This window comes from Micropterus salmoides, unplaced genomic scaffold, assembly GCF_014851395.1.
Source record: "Micropterus salmoides isolate LMB-PRFRI ecotype aquatic unplaced genomic scaffold, ASM1485139v1 Ms_hic_scaffold_12, whole genome shotgun sequence".
Classification (NCBI taxonomy): domain Eukaryota; kingdom Metazoa; phylum Chordata; class Actinopteri; order Centrarchiformes; family Centrarchidae; genus Micropterus; species Micropterus salmoides.
This window is the reverse complement of record NW_024040263.1, coordinates 29,247,321-29,264,273: the sequence shown is the minus strand read 5'-3', so window position 1 is coordinate 29,264,273 and position 16,953 is coordinate 29,247,321. Positions and strand designations below refer to the sequence as shown.

At 40.7% G+C, this 16,953-nt stretch overlaps 1 protein-coding gene across 2 annotated transcripts in view; it reads right to left on the bottom strand.

Annotated features, from left to right (window-relative positions):
• The window catches only part of si:dkey-237i9.1 (SEC14-like protein 1), a 36,642-nt gene extending 24,379 nt beyond the window's left edge, over positions 1–12,263 (bottom strand). The window contains exons 1-2 of one of the 2 annotated variants that reach the window (XM_038714424.1): positions 11,892–12,263; positions 10,282–10,371 (exon numbers count right to left, since the gene is read on the bottom strand). In XM_038714424.1, coding sequence (XP_038570352.1) covers positions 10,282–10,344 — 63 coding nt within the window. In that variant the 5' untranslated portion in view covers positions 10,345–10,371; positions 11,892–12,263. The remainder of the gene's footprint in view (positions 1–10,281; positions 10,372–11,891) is intronic. The other variant, XM_038714423.1, reaches the window with a different exon arrangement.
• Positions 12,264–16,953: the final 4,690 nt, after the last annotated feature.

Genomic DNA, 16,953 nt, shown 5'->3' with positions numbered 1-16,953 from the left:
CACTGTAAAGTTGCTGTGAGTGTTTTTGTTCTCCGGGTGGCAGGAACTTTTAAAGAGCACAAGATAAATCTATAAATATTCAATCTGACATCAACACAAAATCTAAAATCAAGCTTGGTTAGTTTTATTGAGTGGCAGAGCTCTAAGACTGGTGCCTTTAATTCTAATAATAATAATATTAAGAGTCTTTGTTACACTTCAGTATATGCTGAGTAGAGATGCACATTTGAAAGCTTTCAAATCTTCAGCAACTGACATCGGCCATTTCTGCTGCACAGCCAAAGAACTAAAAAAGGACTTTCATTGTATTTCTGTTCCCGCTCCACCCGTCATTAATCAACAAAAGACTGGACAAAATTTATGTAAAAGAATAACATTATACTGTTCCATTGTACAGGCTTTACTTGAGGCCACATCACACATTTTTGATCAACCAGTGCTTAATCATGATTAATTGACCATTCATGTATCAAACATTCATAGCTGTGTTGATAATCCCTGCAAGCTTTAATAGCAATAGGGCCTCAGTTTGGTCCATTAGGCTTTTCACTGTGACTCCAGTCCTTTTTGATCACATATTATGTGATCAAAATGACTAGTAGGTACAAAACGTTGAGGAATTTTTGCATTAGATCACTTCAGCTGACATTCACAAACCGGCTGCAACGCACGCACCCATCAAAATTATGTGCACAAAAAAATACTGCTTTTTCGCCTCTTAAGTTTTCAGAGCGAGAACTGTCCTTGAGCGAGACTTCTGTTTCCTGTTAAAAACAAAAGGGAGTCACTCGTCGGGATCCTTTCCATGATGTTGTCAGATACTTGGTTTAACAGTCTAACACTGTCAAAAGAAGCGCTTTTTGTGGGCGTAATTTTGACGGGCGCAATAGCCCCAAAGAAATATTTAGCAGCCACTGCAAACGGTTAAAGCTGCAGGCTGAAACCATCTACATATTCCAAATCTCGTCATTACTATCAAAATATGTGGGGAAAAAAGGGCCCAGGTTTAAAAATACCAAAATTGTCTAAAGAGGGACAAACTAATATGTATGAGAGTGTGAAAGCAAATCAACCACTACCTAAAGGCAAGATGAAACGTTTCATGTTCACCAGCATTTGAGCTTAGATGTGGGCTGGATGTGGGGTAAGAGAGAAAGAACAAGCTCCTGATTGAACAGAGGCTACAATAGAGCCTTTGCTTTCCTCATGCCATACCACCCACTTCTCTCCTTCCAGTGATCTCACTGCTACAGTGTGCATTGTAATTGTGCCTGTAACTACCAACTTGGAGAAGGGGGACAACCTGCCATGCCCACAGACCTTATAGAAAATGTAAGGTCCTAAATATCTGGTGGACCACGCAAAATGCTAAACTGTAGTGCTAGGTCGTGCATGCATGACTGGATATGTGTGCGCACCAGAGAACAGGAAGCAGCAGGACGGCCATCTGTTGGCTATCAAAAAGTCATCACAGTAAGAACAAGAAACGCTACACATTGTGGTGTAAGGTTTACTGAGAAATAACCCATAAAGTAGGCTTTAATTCTGTCAGCTCATTAAAAAACATACGGGGGACAATAGTGCTCCCAAAGGATGAAATGGAGCAACGTCTGAGGACACATTTCAGTGCAACTCTAGTGCATTTTTTCTAATCTAAATTCAGTATGAAATCTTATTTAACATAAAACCTTTTCCAGTCTCTTATCAAATCTCTTTTCAAAATCAGGCTTACCTTTCAAAACTTTTCACAAAACAAACATTACATAGATTTACAGGACAAACAATCTACATTAACAAAAAATATAAATCTGTCAAGGTATGGTCTTTGGAATTCAAGTGTTAAAAGGAAAAAAAGTAATACAGACATTTTATGAGACGTGTCAACCACTTTGGCAGTCTACTGCAAACTTAATTACCGCCTTTTGAAGTTAAATATTATATTATCAGTAGGTTTTTTTGTAGATTGTGCCTCTCAGAAATAACGTGTCTAACGATATCTGATGTCATTATTCGTGTACAATGTCCTATACAGGCACAAATATTTAATGTAGATGCAAGAAAAAAATAATTAATCTAATGTGATCAGCCTTTGTCATTTGACTGTTCTCTATACAGGACTAAATCACTGCATATCAGTCTACGAGAATTCCTTCTAAGCAAACTATCTACAGGAAACTGCAGCACGGTACCTAAATATCCTACCTTACAGTAAGGGACAAAGAAGTGTCCACAGAGAAGGCAGCATATTGACTGCCTGTTCTGCCTCCCCATTATAACGTTCAATTATCTTATGTGATGAACTTCTTACTGAATGGTTTCGGTAAATGCTACTGGAGATTCCTGAGAATCTTATTTTTCCCAGGAAATGAGATAATAACAGTGAAGATACAGACAACTGAGTGGAGGGTGGGGCACAGTAACTGCTGATATCAGATCACTGCTCTTTAGAAATGGACTGCCCTATGTGCAAGCACGGGGTGTATGTATGCATACAAATCTGAAGGGACAAGAAACAGATAGAGGTAGCATTACCTTTCAGTTTGTGGGAAAACACTAGTCTTGCTAAACGTTTTACAGAAAAAGCTTTAACCAGCCCCAAAATAAACCCACACATTGGAAAAACATGGCAGGAGGATTACACATAAATGCAAAGGCTCCTTTCCTATTGATGTCAGACAGCTGCCGCATAGATCTGAGTCACTATCCATTGCCAAATGTAGAATTATTGCGGTGTAAAATATGCTAAAGGGTCATTGTGTAAGAGAATGTGCGTACACATCCATCTGTGTCCAGCAGAGTGGGAGCAGAGAGGGGGAGGGGAGCTGTTGGGGCAGCATCTCGACCTTGCAGCAGGAAAGAGGGTGAATGAGTGTCCTGGCGATCAGTGAATGAAGTCAGCTCCAGAATGTTCTCATAGGCTCCCGGAGTCACGTGGTGGTGGTGGTGGTACAGTCTTTTAATAATGCTGTTTGAAGCAGCACGCTGGAAGATAAGCTCCTCTCCCTGTGGCATGCCATAACTCTACACTCTTTTTGGCAAACAGCATCTCGCTGAGTAAGTGAATTACACACTGCAGGCAAAGCTCTGACAAGATTCATTCAGAAGAGTGGAGGGAAGTTCTCTGAATCAGAACAGGCAGGTGCAATGCTGAGAAAAGCTAATGAGAAAAGCGCACAAACATTTCACTGAAATAAGAATAGTGAACTGCCTTCTTGATATTAAATCTCCCTTGAGGAGCTCTGTCTGAATAACTGGTATGAATTAAGTATAATCAGGTTTCATTACATTTGTCTGTGCTCTCTTTTCACCACACTCCATGCCAAAAGAACATTGTGTGAATTGATAAAATGACCTAATTTCTCTGTTCAGGCAAGGGTGACATGAAGGTGAATCTTTGCTTGTATAAGTACACGCCTCTAGACGCGAAACCATTACATGATATGAGCGATAGGCAAGATACCAGCTCACAGAGGGATTAAAACAATACGCCCGGGATGCTTTGGAGCCAGAGAATTGGGCTGCAAAAGCCTTAATCAGACCTGGCCGTAAAGTGGGTCAGGACATGGTAGGACAGGATGTCACCGTGGCTGGGTTTCTCTGTGCTTAGGCAGGCTAAACAGAGAGAAGGGGGACAGTAGGATAAGACAAATTTAGAATCACTGGCACAAACAATGTGTTGGCGATCCGACAACACAAAAACGTGCTAGGGATGATGCACACATAGACAGTTACAGGAGGCACAAGTGGCTTAAAGTAGTTCATGGTGCAAAAGAAGACAGGATCTGAGTCCTAAAGTGGAGCAGCAAAAAGTATCTCTTGGCAGAAAGCCAAATCTGGTTACATGAAGCATTTCATAAACATGAAAAATGTGAGCTCTGATGTCCTAAAACAGCTGGATTTGGTGTCTAAAGCAGCTTTCATGTTGCATTATTTTCCGGTAGTCTTACACTGGCTCGCTTCACAGTAGGTCAGGTTCGGAGCCAGAAAGGGGGGTCCGATTTGATCAACTTCTGAGCCGGTAACATTGGTAGTAACGGAGACGGAATGATGTCTGTGTGAAAAGCCATATTAAACACAACAGCCTTTTTCTACCCAGCTGGTTCCGGAAAGCCGAATCGCCATGTGAAAGCACACATGGTTGCAGGATTATGCCGCAAACGTTGGTTTTGTATTATTGAGCGAATGCGGATTTTGGCAGAGATCCTTACCGCGTTTATTGCAGGGTCTCTGTATGAAGCCGCATAACCAACCAACAGGCAAAGGACACACAGATACGCATCGAGTGGACACATGAACTTCCTTGAATAAAGTATTATCATTTCTGTTTTGCATGATGGACGCTAAGATTGACATTTAAACATTTCCTGTAGTCAGCCATGATCTAGTGTGAAGGTACTCGCACATGACTAGTTGTAGGAAGATTGCATGAACCAGTTTTTAAGAGGGACTATAGAGAAAGAAACAAAAATGCTCGTCAGATAAGCAGCATGAGACACAATCAAATCCAGAACAGGCGTGTTTTCCATGACATGCCACAAAGCTGGTGATGCAGTTCAACATAGTAACAACACAACAACACGATGACGTCCCCTACCAAATATCATTATTAATACACAGAGGGCCTCATTAATGAGCCTTTGGTAACAACCTGTTACAGAGCGTACAACAGGTTCCGGTCTGTCTTCAGGGTTTTTCCTGGCTCTAAATGGAGGCGGTACCATCCACATCACTTGTACACATGTGCACCATGTGTACAACTGGCTCAAGCCAACTTTTACAAGCAACAAATTTTAAGAGTTCTAATAATTAAATCATTGAAGAAAATTAAAAGGATGATGTTACTGCATATTTTATTAAAAAAACTAAAATAAAAAGGTGGCCTGTTTTAAATTTAGCTCATGTGTTCATTTACACAGTTAACAAACAGCAAGTTTTCTAAACTTATCAAACATAACATTAGCTATTGTTTTCTTTTATAGTTCACATTGGCCTTCTTGCAGTGTAGCTGATTTGAATTCCTGGAGATTAAATGTTCATCTGGAACTTTCTGTATTGGTCCCAGTAAAAATTTGTTCTTACTGAGGCATGTCACATGACGTGGTTAAGCTGTTTGAGGCCGAGAACATGAACACAAATACTGACACTGAATATCTTGTAAAACTACTTGATTCTGCTGGCAAAATTGTATTATTATTATTATTAACACAAATGTAGATTCCTCCTGTTTTTGAATTATTTGAATTAATTATTTTAAGTAATTCCCTCTCACACGTTCACATTAAGATTTTTATCTTAAAGTGTAACTTCTTATTAAATTATTTGCTTTTATCTGTAGATGTGGCAGTCATTTTCTCAGATGTAGGTTTTGTAAAGAATTAATATCATGTTCTGTTTAAACCTTTCAATAAAGTGTGAAAAAGTTGATTAAAACTAACTTTATTTCCTTCCATTTTACCAGTGTAAAGTATTCGCAGGGGGCTTAATTGATGAAAGTGGGAAAGGTAAGACAGATCTAGCTTGGAGTAATTAGCACAAGTGTTCATTGACCTTCCAGCTCTAGTTATTTCTCTCATGCAGTTAGACTGATAATGTAGAGACAGTAGCTCAGGTGTCAGGTTGGCAGATTTCAGGGTTCTCTGGGAATCTGACAAGGTTTGTAAAGTCTTACAAGAATGTTTACAAGAACTTACTGACTCCACAGATTAGAGTACAACTCATGGAATGTAATAGATTGAGCATTGACGCAAACAGTTGCTGTGGAGGCAAAAACATTACCAGTGGAAACGCTGTTGGGCCGGCGTGCTGGGGTCCGGCCAATCGGAAAACTCTTTTCTTCCTCGCAGGAAGTTTGGGCACAATCTTTCCCATGGCATTGTCCTGACTACGATACATTGCCACATCCTCAGCGTAACGCTGCAATTTCAGTGACGGAGTTGACACAGAGTGCATCACTTGCTCTAAAATATAGCATGAAGACAGAGTTTTGTGAAGAGTTGGAGGTGGGTCAAAATCTGACGTAATTCTCTATGCAGGAAATAACCCTGGTCTGAGAAGGCGGTGTGTGCAGGACACTCTCACACTTTGCTTTCACTTGTGTGAGAGAGTGTGAGACCCACGAAAAAGAGAAACACTGAAATTTTGAGAATCTGAAGTCACACAGTTGTGTGCAGAGGTTACGGTGTTGGCAGGCAGAGCTTAGTCCAAGAAGTAGCCAACACAGTCTGGGTCACTCTACCTCTCCCTTTCATTCTCTTCCCTTTTTGTCTGTCTTCTTGCGGCTTTTCTGTTCATACTTCTAAGCTGTATTTAATCTTTCTCTGCTTCCCCCATTTTTTTGCCAGTGCTTTTGATTTTGTAAGCTTTTATTACTTACAAATGACACATATCTATTTCAAGACAATCCATTTTACTTGAAACACACAGAATGTTTTCATGAAAACATTCAGTATCTAAAGCATCTGTACTTGTTTGTATTGCTGCCACTGATGAAAAAGGACTTAGTCACTAAGAAGGAAACGTCCCCTGTCGTTGATGGTGCCAACAAGTCCAGCAAGCATTACACTAGTTTGGCACATCCTGTTCTTTCCTGTGTAGAAACTTTACTGGGACAGGGGCAGGACCAAACAGCTTTGTCCTCGTGGATTAGCTACAAACCCATACGTTTCCATGGAGCGGGTTAGGCTACGATAGGCTTTGACTAACTTAATCCCCTCTCTCTGCAGCATGCATTCTAATCTGAGAGGGACTTTAAGGATAGTTATTGTCTTTTAAGGTCAACTATAACAGACAACATCAAAGTAGCCGTTATATACTGTTCCAGGGTCAGCCAGGTTTTTATTCCTGGCAATTCCTTTCAGGCTGAAACAACAGCGAGAGGGGTATTGTGTGCTTTTGACATTCCTATGTGATTCCCCAAGGAAAGACTAGAGGCTCTGAGACTGGACTGCTGCGATAACGGCAGCAACAGCATCAACTATATTTCCTGTTATTGAGATGCGGCAGCAGACTCAAGGGACTGTACGCTGAGGCTGATTTATTTATTTATTTTTAAATAAACTGCTGCTGTACTTCCTTGCTTCAGTGATACTCTACTTTATGAAGTGGTGAGAAGGCTCTCAAGGTTGATACTAATACACAAGTGTTGTGCGCTTTTGGGGAAACTCAAACAAACCCAGTCAGCTGTTGTTGGTACACAGCCACCAATGGGCACAGCTCTCAGAAGGATGAGACTGTTGTTGACCGAGTTCAGAGTTTCCTATTATGGTTCAATGTGAATGTTTTTCAATGCCTGGTGGGGCAAGTGGGGAAGAAATCTCCTTGCCAATTTTTACTTGTCCTTATAAAAACAGTTTTGTTTATTAGTCATTTTAAATAACAACAAGATTAAAGTTAAGTGTCATGTTTAATATTTAAATAACTTGTGACTGTAACTGGACTTGTAACTGTGAGTGAGTGATACTGTTGCCATTTTCTCACAGGTAGAGATGGGATTTATCAATACTACTACTCTTCCAAATTTAAAAAAGGTATGTGGCAAATTCAGCTAACAGTTAGACATACATACAGACAGGTTTCAGTTTAGCTTGTTGAACAGGTGTTTTGATGAAGTATTGGCTTTTTACTCACAAAAGGTTTTATTGTCTGTCTCTGTTTGTGTGGAGGTGCTCAGCCCCAACACAGAGAACGGGAGACAGGCCGCAGCATGATAATAAATCAACACTTGCCTGATGGGGCAAGCGAGTTGCTAGGTTTACCTTCCCAACGTGGCATTTTACTTGCCCCCGTAAGGGTGCTGATGGTTTCAATTTATTATCTTGCTTTATTATGCCCATACTGTGGTACACATGGGTAACATCATTCTAAAGAATCAGATGAGAGAGAAGATGAGAAGAGTGTCAAACCTGCCAAAAACCTCTCAACACTGGGAAGAATACCATGTTGAATGCAGGGTACAGTAAGCACTCAGAAGAAAAACAGCTGAGGGGCATCTGAGATCTTGACTTATGCAACAGTACATTCAAGCCACAGCGGTGTTAGTGTTAGAGGTTGAAATACTTTGATAGTACCTGTCAGCGGGCCGAGTGGCTCCGCCAAGAGGCTATAATTCATCCAGACTAAAAGAATGCGTTTAGGTTTTAATGGAGGAATGTAGAGACTTGGTTTTTACCCTCGGAAGAGTAAATGGGTATTTCAAAGAACTGATAATCCTAACAGCTAGTGGAGAGAGAACACCACATTTTCCCAAAGCATGTCAAATATAATCCCCGTAACAGACAAAAGGGAGAAGCCATTACTGTCAAACACTTTAAAAGGCTCTGAGGAACTGGAAGGGGAAACTAAGCTATGACCCAATATATTAATGTTTATATCATTTTGGAACTACTCTGCATAATGCCTTGTATGTACACCATATACATATTGAAAAGTATAAGTAGTCCTGACATAAAGAAGTTTATTCTTGTTAACACAATAGACAATCAGTACACTGTAACAATGTTTTGTTTTGCTTCCCACAAACACAGGATGTTGTTGTTACACTATACTGCAATGGCCTGCGACAGACCTGCTATAGAGGAAGTGAGAGGGGAGAGATTTCACTGGGTTTTCAATAAAAAAAGAGCCGGCAAGTGTTGTGACGCACCATTAAGTCTGCTCTGCAGTGTCTGCAAAAATACTCACTGCAGAGAAAAGTCACAAGTCAGAAGGAAAAGAATCCAAATGCACCAAACTCTTCAAACTGCTGACAAAATTTACATTTTAGCCACACTCTAAAGAGGATTCAGCCCGCATTACTTGTGTCTTAACCCTTTAACACGACGCAATTTATTTTTTCTGTATGTAACTTTCAACATCCATCTTATCCGTTGCTGTCCTAGTTTAAAAACACCCAGGGCTACTCCATTAGTTTTCAAAAAGTAAGCCTGTCCCATCTAGAAAAAAAACCCTTCAGGTGGGTCATCTCCAGCTTACAAATCATGTAAGTCTGCTTTTCTATCATCACTATTCCCCCCTTCGGCTGCATGTGTAAACCCAGGTGTAGGTACCAGCCCTCTACTTATAGTCATCTGTTTGCCCAGTGCTCAATCCAGCCCTGTGCTAAAGAGATTTAGTCTTCCTGCATCCTCTTTCTTGCCAGTGTAGAAAGCTGATTTCCATTTAATGAAAACAACACCTGTCAGGAACCTAGCGTGCCTAAAACACATCGCTGTTGAAAGGAAATAATTGCATACCAGACTAGCTTTCCGGTGATCAGAGGCCATTTAAATGAACAAAGCACAAATAGCCATGCATCACTGAATTTATCAGCACAGCAATAAAGCACCTTTGACTAGTTAGACTGTTTGGCTGAAATCAATGATTGTATAATCAGGCCAGGGATCTGCAGGAGTACACGAACGCCACATTACCGACAATACCGACAGTAGAAAGAGAAACTAGGAATTCTGGCCATATAAAACAGAGCAAAAAGAAAGTAGAGGAGTACAGCCTCTCTGTGCACTCAACACAGGCACTCACGCTCCAAAGTGGATGACAACATGCAGCAAGGCAGTCGCTAAAGGCACAAGGCGCTGAATTTTTTACATTGCAAATGGACTACCACCAGCAACCTCTGTTTAACATAACAGGACAGTCATGTTGTATGTTCAGATGCTGAGTGTGCAGATGTTTAGCACAATGGTTTCTCACTTCAGTAAACAATGAACAGACCTTAAACCTTGACATGACAGGAAGCTAGATGGAGTAGGTCATTTCAGTAGCCCACATGACATAAGAGTGTGTGTGGGAGTGTAACCTCTTAATTTACACAGTTATCATTCTAGCTAGTTACTCACTGGCCTGTTTGAGGGTGCTGCTAGTGTTTTCACACTGCAAGCAAATGAAAAGCCCCATGTCTGTTTCTTTAATCAGAGACAGATGTGATGTTTTGCACATTTCTATAAAATTTGTTGTCACTGCTTATCAGAAACAACTCTCCTAGAGTTTCTGCAAGTCCTGCAGATCACTACCGCAACATTGACAGTGCGGCAAACACCTAACTCAAACTAGCCATAGCTGTTAGAATGGTGATGCGGGAACATGACGTGAACTGCGTGCACTGCAGTGTGCCTACAGCATTTTGGATCTGTGAGCCGGTCGCATGCAATATTTGTAATATAATGACTACCTTCTGAGGGTGACCGCTGAAGCGCCCACCCACCAGCATTACACAACTCTGCATTTATGGCATGCAATATTCATGTGGACAGAGGGTTTACTGCAAATACAGGTAAAGACACTTACCTCCATCACCAGCTCAAAAGGATGTTTGTACACCCGCACAGGTGACTGGTACTTCTGCACCATGGTGGGGATTACAGTAACACCAACAACCTGAACAGAAATAAGAAAAAAATCTGACAAGCTCGAATACATCATGATCACAGGCATTTGTGAAAGAAAGAAAATGTGAGATGCAGTCTTGGCATCATCACAACAACTACGTGCGGAGTGCCAAAATTACAGCATTATAGCTGCATCTGGACCTACCACTGAAGACTCTGTGTGTCATTAAGTAAAGGTGTGTTTTGGCTGACGGCTTGAATAATGCCAGATGCTTGTGTGCTCGTATGTGTGTGTGCTTTTGTGTGTTTGGCAAGCAGCCCTAGGAGCTAGAAAGCTGTGTATAGTGATGGGCTGCAGAAGGAAACTCTCCTGAGCCGTGACCGAGGACCTCACTGATCACTGGATGCAGCATTTCCCGCTCATTTATCAAACAGAGACTGTACCCCTGCAATGATTTTTCACTGCACACTACTGGGGATATAACCACGCAAACTTCATCTCCTGTCTCTGCAGAAGCTCAGCTCACCGCCACACACCACATGATGAAAAAAAGACAGGTGCTGCTCATTCTTTAAAACGTAAACAGCACATTCCACATGCCGGAGCAGAGGCTCAAGAGCAGGGTGAGACCGAGAGTAAAAACATAGGAAGAAAATAAATCTTAAAACGGTCACTTGAACATTAACAGTTAAAAAGACAAATGCACATATGTTTTTAATAAAAACCAAACAGACTGTGGTGTCAAGACAATGATTCTGCCACGTGTGGCTTGAACTTCATGTTCTATGTTTGGTCAGCATGCTGATACATGTCTGTAACTCCTGCTATGCAGTGATGGGAACATGGCTGCAAGGAGGGGTGTGAGCTAACGTCCCAGCACTACAGAGGGATCAGGGCAGGCAGACTAATAATAACCAAGCTGGGACAGGCGGAATACAAACAGGTCATCCTCTCTAAACACGCATCTAACGAGTGCTACTGGAATACATAATTACCGTCATGCTTCAGGCTCTGTCAGCAACTTCAAAGACACGTCAAAACAAAACAATTACTTTAGTATGTGTTGATGAGAGTGTGACACTTTCTACCACACCATTCAGTAGTTTCTCTGGATACCTAATCACGCCTAAATGATTGGCAAGTGTTGTTAAAGTGTCCTATCAAATTACTTCAAACGTTTATGCATACTTTCTGTTTACGGTACTCATTCTTTCGTCTAAGCTAACTCTTTGTGTTTTGAATGCTTTCATTCTTCCCCACTTGTTTTGGTCTTCTGCGAAGTGCTTCTAAGTTGACAGGAATCGGCTTCAACGTTGGACATTTTCAACAGTTTTACCCTCAAATGTTACGTATGTTTGTAGTTAATAACGAGAAATTAAACACAGGTATTGTTATTTTAACACAAACACCGTGATAGTGATTAACAACATTTGCCACGCCGACTACTTCACGTTAGCTTACACAACGTTAACTGTCACTCATCTTATCAAACTGAGACTAGCCCGCAAGCTAGCGCTAACTTTACCAATCGCTGTCAACTTGACATAAATCCCATAACTGGTGCTTACCGGTGAATCAGAGAACTACCGAGATTTGGGCTGGTTTAGGCTGGTTAGTCGTTGTTTCTTCTGAAAGCGCTATCCGAGTAAACTCTTGCCATTCCCCTCCTCGGCTCTTCACTTCGCCGCTGAAGCCAGAAGCTAACGACAGTTAGCTTTATTGTGCTAGCTAGCCATGCAGCCGGAGTAAACTAGCAAACAAGCTAACAGTGGGACAAGTCCTCCTCACAGCGCGACACTAATGGACAGTGTTAAACTAAATATCCACCACAGACCACTGTTAAATGACGCCTAAATATATGACGTGTCGGCACAGGAGGACAGTAGTCCTGTAACAGCGGTCCTCTCTCAGGAGTCCTCTCCTCCTCTCTCTGTCATGCCTGTGATGCCGTCGCTCCTCCCCGTTTTCTAAGCTCAGTTTTTTTCCATCTCTCAGGGCAGTGCAGTGCCGCGTTCATAAAAATCCACCGCCTGTCTACATCAGCCGAAAGACAATTCAGTCACGTGACGGCATTATTGTTTTGTTTCAAAGAATTTACCAAGAACTGCGGTGCAGTCGTTAAGTTTCCAGTGTAGTGTAATTATATGTGTGTGTTTTGCTGTAAGACCACCTATGTATGTATAGGCTACATTTTTATTGTCACCAGAGGGAAACTGTTAAATTTAAGACTCGGTTTTTACCAAAAAAGGTTATAGGCTACTACAAGTTTGAGTATGAACTGTGGGTGGGTGATAGCCTACTTGAAGTCAACCTGCTTACCTTATCTAAAGGGACACTCCAGCGATTTTGAATAGCATTGAATTTGGGAGATTCACAAGAGACACTTTTTTTGAAAGGATGGCCTAAATATAGAAGCATCAGAGGCCAAGATAATTCAATTAACCTATGAGGAATGCACCAAAAAATGCTGGATCCTACATATAATACAACCAATATGCATATTTTGTCAGCATTGTAAATACCCACATCTTACAATCCCAATGTGTAATCTGTGCAAAGGTTTCCAAAATTAGTCAAGTTATTGTTTATGCAAATGCTAGGCTACAATCTTACTTGTACAGATCTTGATTAGAGTTGGGACTTGAGTTACCGATAAGACCAAGGAAAGCAATGGGTGACACCACTCTCTTACTTTTAGCTGTTCAAATGGCAGAACATGGCTTGTCTTTCCCAGAGGAGTGTCTTTGGTTTCATCAACCCTCTAAAAGTGTGTGACCTTGGCAAGAGGCCAAACCCCAAAATATCTTGTGTAAGTGGAGGCCGTGTAAGTCATTTTAGGCTACAGGTAATCAATGCTGGGGTTGGGATCTGATATTCTCCATATTGGTGACATGTAAAGCGAGCTTTGTAAAGAAGTACTTATCCTTTGAACAAATTATATTTATTTACACACCTGAAACCCAAGACCCCTGTTGTAAAAAGTCAAACTGGAGGTAATTGTGAAAAGTAGCCCATGGCATGATTATAACACAAAATTTAAAAAACACAGGTAAAAAACGCAAACCCATCTAAGTGGTTCATAAACAATCTAATGCAGAAGTCCTTTGCATGTACAAAATATTTGTATACTGAAACACTTGATGACACAATGATTTTCATTGTGAGCTTGTGTGTTTCACACATGAGTGCTTCCTTCCTGTTGTGCAAATACGTCTGAACTTTGCTTTGTCCTATAAGCTTCTGTTTAGTTCTCAGAATTAAATACACATTCCAAGTGTGTAAAAGGTTGAGCAGCAATGGGGGACAGCATTGTTAAGGCGATTGTGTTTCGGTTGTGTAATGGGCAAATTAGCTGAGTTTGTACAGCTTACACCAAGGTCTGCCACCAGACCAAACGCTGGAAAGAAACAGCAGCCACATTAAAAAAGGCAAGAAATGTTATTGTATGGTCACATAGTGTCTGGCCTGGGAATGTTTACGGAGAGTCTGATGCATTGTGAATCCGTTCATACCTTTACCATTAAAATAGGATTTGCCAGTAAATATCACAGCTTTGACCTTGACCCCGACTGGTTCAAGGTCAAACTCATCCTGTTGTGTGATGTTGAGTGGTTCAGCACGGGTGAATTCCACCATTAGTGAGTGAAAACAGAATTACATTCGGTGTACAGTGTGCTCAGTGGGCTAAAATCAAATACAACATTACTGTGACATCCCAGATTCATATACAGCTTGGGATTCTTTCCTCGCACATCATTCTCCGTTCCTTGCATTCCTCTTTCATCTATAACCTGCACTCTAAACAGTCCGATAAAGGGAAATTGGCAGGGAAGTATCCTAAAAAATCCTTAATTCATCAAGTGAAGCATGTGTAAGCTATACCGCAGCCATCTCTCATTTAGGAAGTCTTGTCCTCGGTTTGCTTGGGTGTTGGAAATATGTAAAATGAAAATCTGTTCAAGACATATGGTGGGGATATCAAAAGATTATAAGATTATTCATATACTAATTACAAATACAGATGGATACATGTATATTCCTTAGAACAAAAACTGTACGTAGATGCTTTTATACTTGTGTGTAATTAGCTGTGCAGAGGCTGATCAAGAGCATGTGATCTTACGGGCATTTATGACAGTTGCATCCATAACAAATGGTAATATGCCACACTGGATTTATACAATGAAAAATATTATTAGGTTTCTATGAAAAAGAAATGTACTGAAATGTACTACATTATTTGAGAGAGTTTATAATGAATGTACAGTGTCCTCTACTGGGCAATGGCTGCAGTTACAACAAATTGCAATTTAGGAAGCGTTAACAGACTTGAGTGGATGTCTTCAGCAAAAACAGGTTTCAATTTTAGCCAAAACAAAATCCATTCTACTTTTCCTTATAGCCTCACCTTCTTCACTATCATTAACAAACTGGAGCTGACATTATTCTGTGTAATGAAGCCACATCTCCCAAGGCTGCTGATAGGCTGCTCTTTATAGAACTCTAGATCTAATTGAAACGGTCTATGGCGTTAAAGTTATTTTCAAATAAAGCTTCTGTATTTATGTAAACTTGTGTTCCTGATTAAAATTATGCCATGTTATCCTACAGTAGTGGCAAAGATAAATGGAAAGGTGGCACTTTCTCTTGCCGGACTTTTCACACCAGCACGTCAAATGTTGGTCAATGTCTAGTGACATATCCACATTTGTAAGATGAAAGAGAGAGTCATTGCTCTCAGACTAGTACCGTGCCCAGGTTGACATTTGTGGTTTTGGGTTAAATGTCTTGACAACTTTTGGATGGACTGACATGAAGTATGGTACAGACATGTTCCCCTCAGGAATCAGCTTTGGTGATCCCTTAACTGTTCATCTAGCGCCATCATCAAGTCAAAATTTACCTTGTACTTTTTGTGACTAAATACCTGCATGACTAATCTCTAGTTCTAATTAGCAAATGTCAAAGGAAAGGAAGACAGATTAAGCTAAATATCACCAGACAATATTTTATACCTACTCTATGCAAGAGAAATTAGTTAATAGACTTTTTTAATTAGTACCATACATCAAAATGTTTTTCTCTTACAATGATCTGCTGATGGGCGGTGATGCAGTGGTTAGCACTGTCGCATCACAGCAAGAAGATCGTGGGTTCGAAACTTGGTTGTTCCATGTATGTTGTGCATGTGACTGGTTGTTTGATTGTGTGTGGCCCTGCGATGGACTGGCGAGCTGTCAAGGGTGTACCATGCCTTTCGCCCGATGTCTGCTGGGATTGGCTCCAGCCCCCTGTGACCGTGTACGCAGGATAAGTGGTTGACGATGGATGATCTGCTGATTGTTTTCTTTCATTAATCATTTTGTCTATAAACTGTCAGAAAGTACTGTTTAATTTATCACAGCGCAAGGCGACATCTTCAGATGGCTGGGGTTTTTTTTGTCATCATTGCAGTTCTACAGTCAATTCACATTTTCAGTTTAATTTCAATACCATTATGAATACTAAAACACAGCCACCAGAGGGCCACAATAAAACGAGTAAAAAATGTAACTTCCTGTGGCCTCATACAACAGATTCTTTAAAAAAAAGAATAATACATGTATTCATGTATGACTATGTTTGCAGAGTGGTTGTTGGACAGTAATTTGAAGTTTACTTACTTACTAAAATGAGTAATTAACAGTACTGTTTATAAAGTGCTGCAGTGGCATCGTTAACTTGCAGTCCACTTGTATTTTGCCATTAGGCAAGGACTGACATTAGTGCTGACATCCCGCCCTACTGGGACACAGAAAAATCCTGCAGGTGTGTACGCGCCGAGAGCAGCATGAGTGCAGGAAGTGGTTTTCAGCGTCTGACAAACCGATCTGAACAGGAAGTGCAGCCTCAGTTTGACAGGAAACTGATCTTAACAGTCAACAGTCCATACACCCACAGGTAGCTGATAACAAGTAAATACTGCCCCTTTTACTTAAAGGACTGCTAGATTGATCATTAATATTGACAATAGTCACAGGTAGTATTTGCGTTCTAGACCTTCACATGCAATAGCATTCAAGATATTTGTTTCTGCTAGACAGGACAAATGTCAAGGGTATACTCCTGAACATCGGAAGACAGATTTTGTATTATGAGTTCTGAGATTCATTTAATCATCAGGTATCTTGGTGTGTACCTGGTGTGTGTGTGTGTGTGTGTGTGTGTGTGTGTGTGTGTGTGTGTGTGTGTGTGTGTGTGTGAGTGTGAGTGAGGGGGGTTAAGAGGTAGAACTGAAAATGCATCCTTGTGCTTCAAACAGAGAATTTAAAACCACATTTGTCACACTCATACTGTGACAGACTAAATTACTCAAAAACTGACAGACAAACAGGTTCCCTTAAAGATGAAGTTGGAGCTGATAACTACCCACAGTAGGCCTACATCAAATCACACTTCAAAAATCAAGCATGTACATCCTGGGTCATGTGTTTAAGCACAACAGAAAGTTGTATCTGTATAAAAAACCTTAGACATAAAAGCAGAACAGGAAGTGAGGAAGAAGGGAAGTATTAAGTGAATGTTGATCTCTGTAAAAAAACAACAAAAAAACAGGGTGAACTTCTCTGTGCCATTTCATGAGGAAGCAAG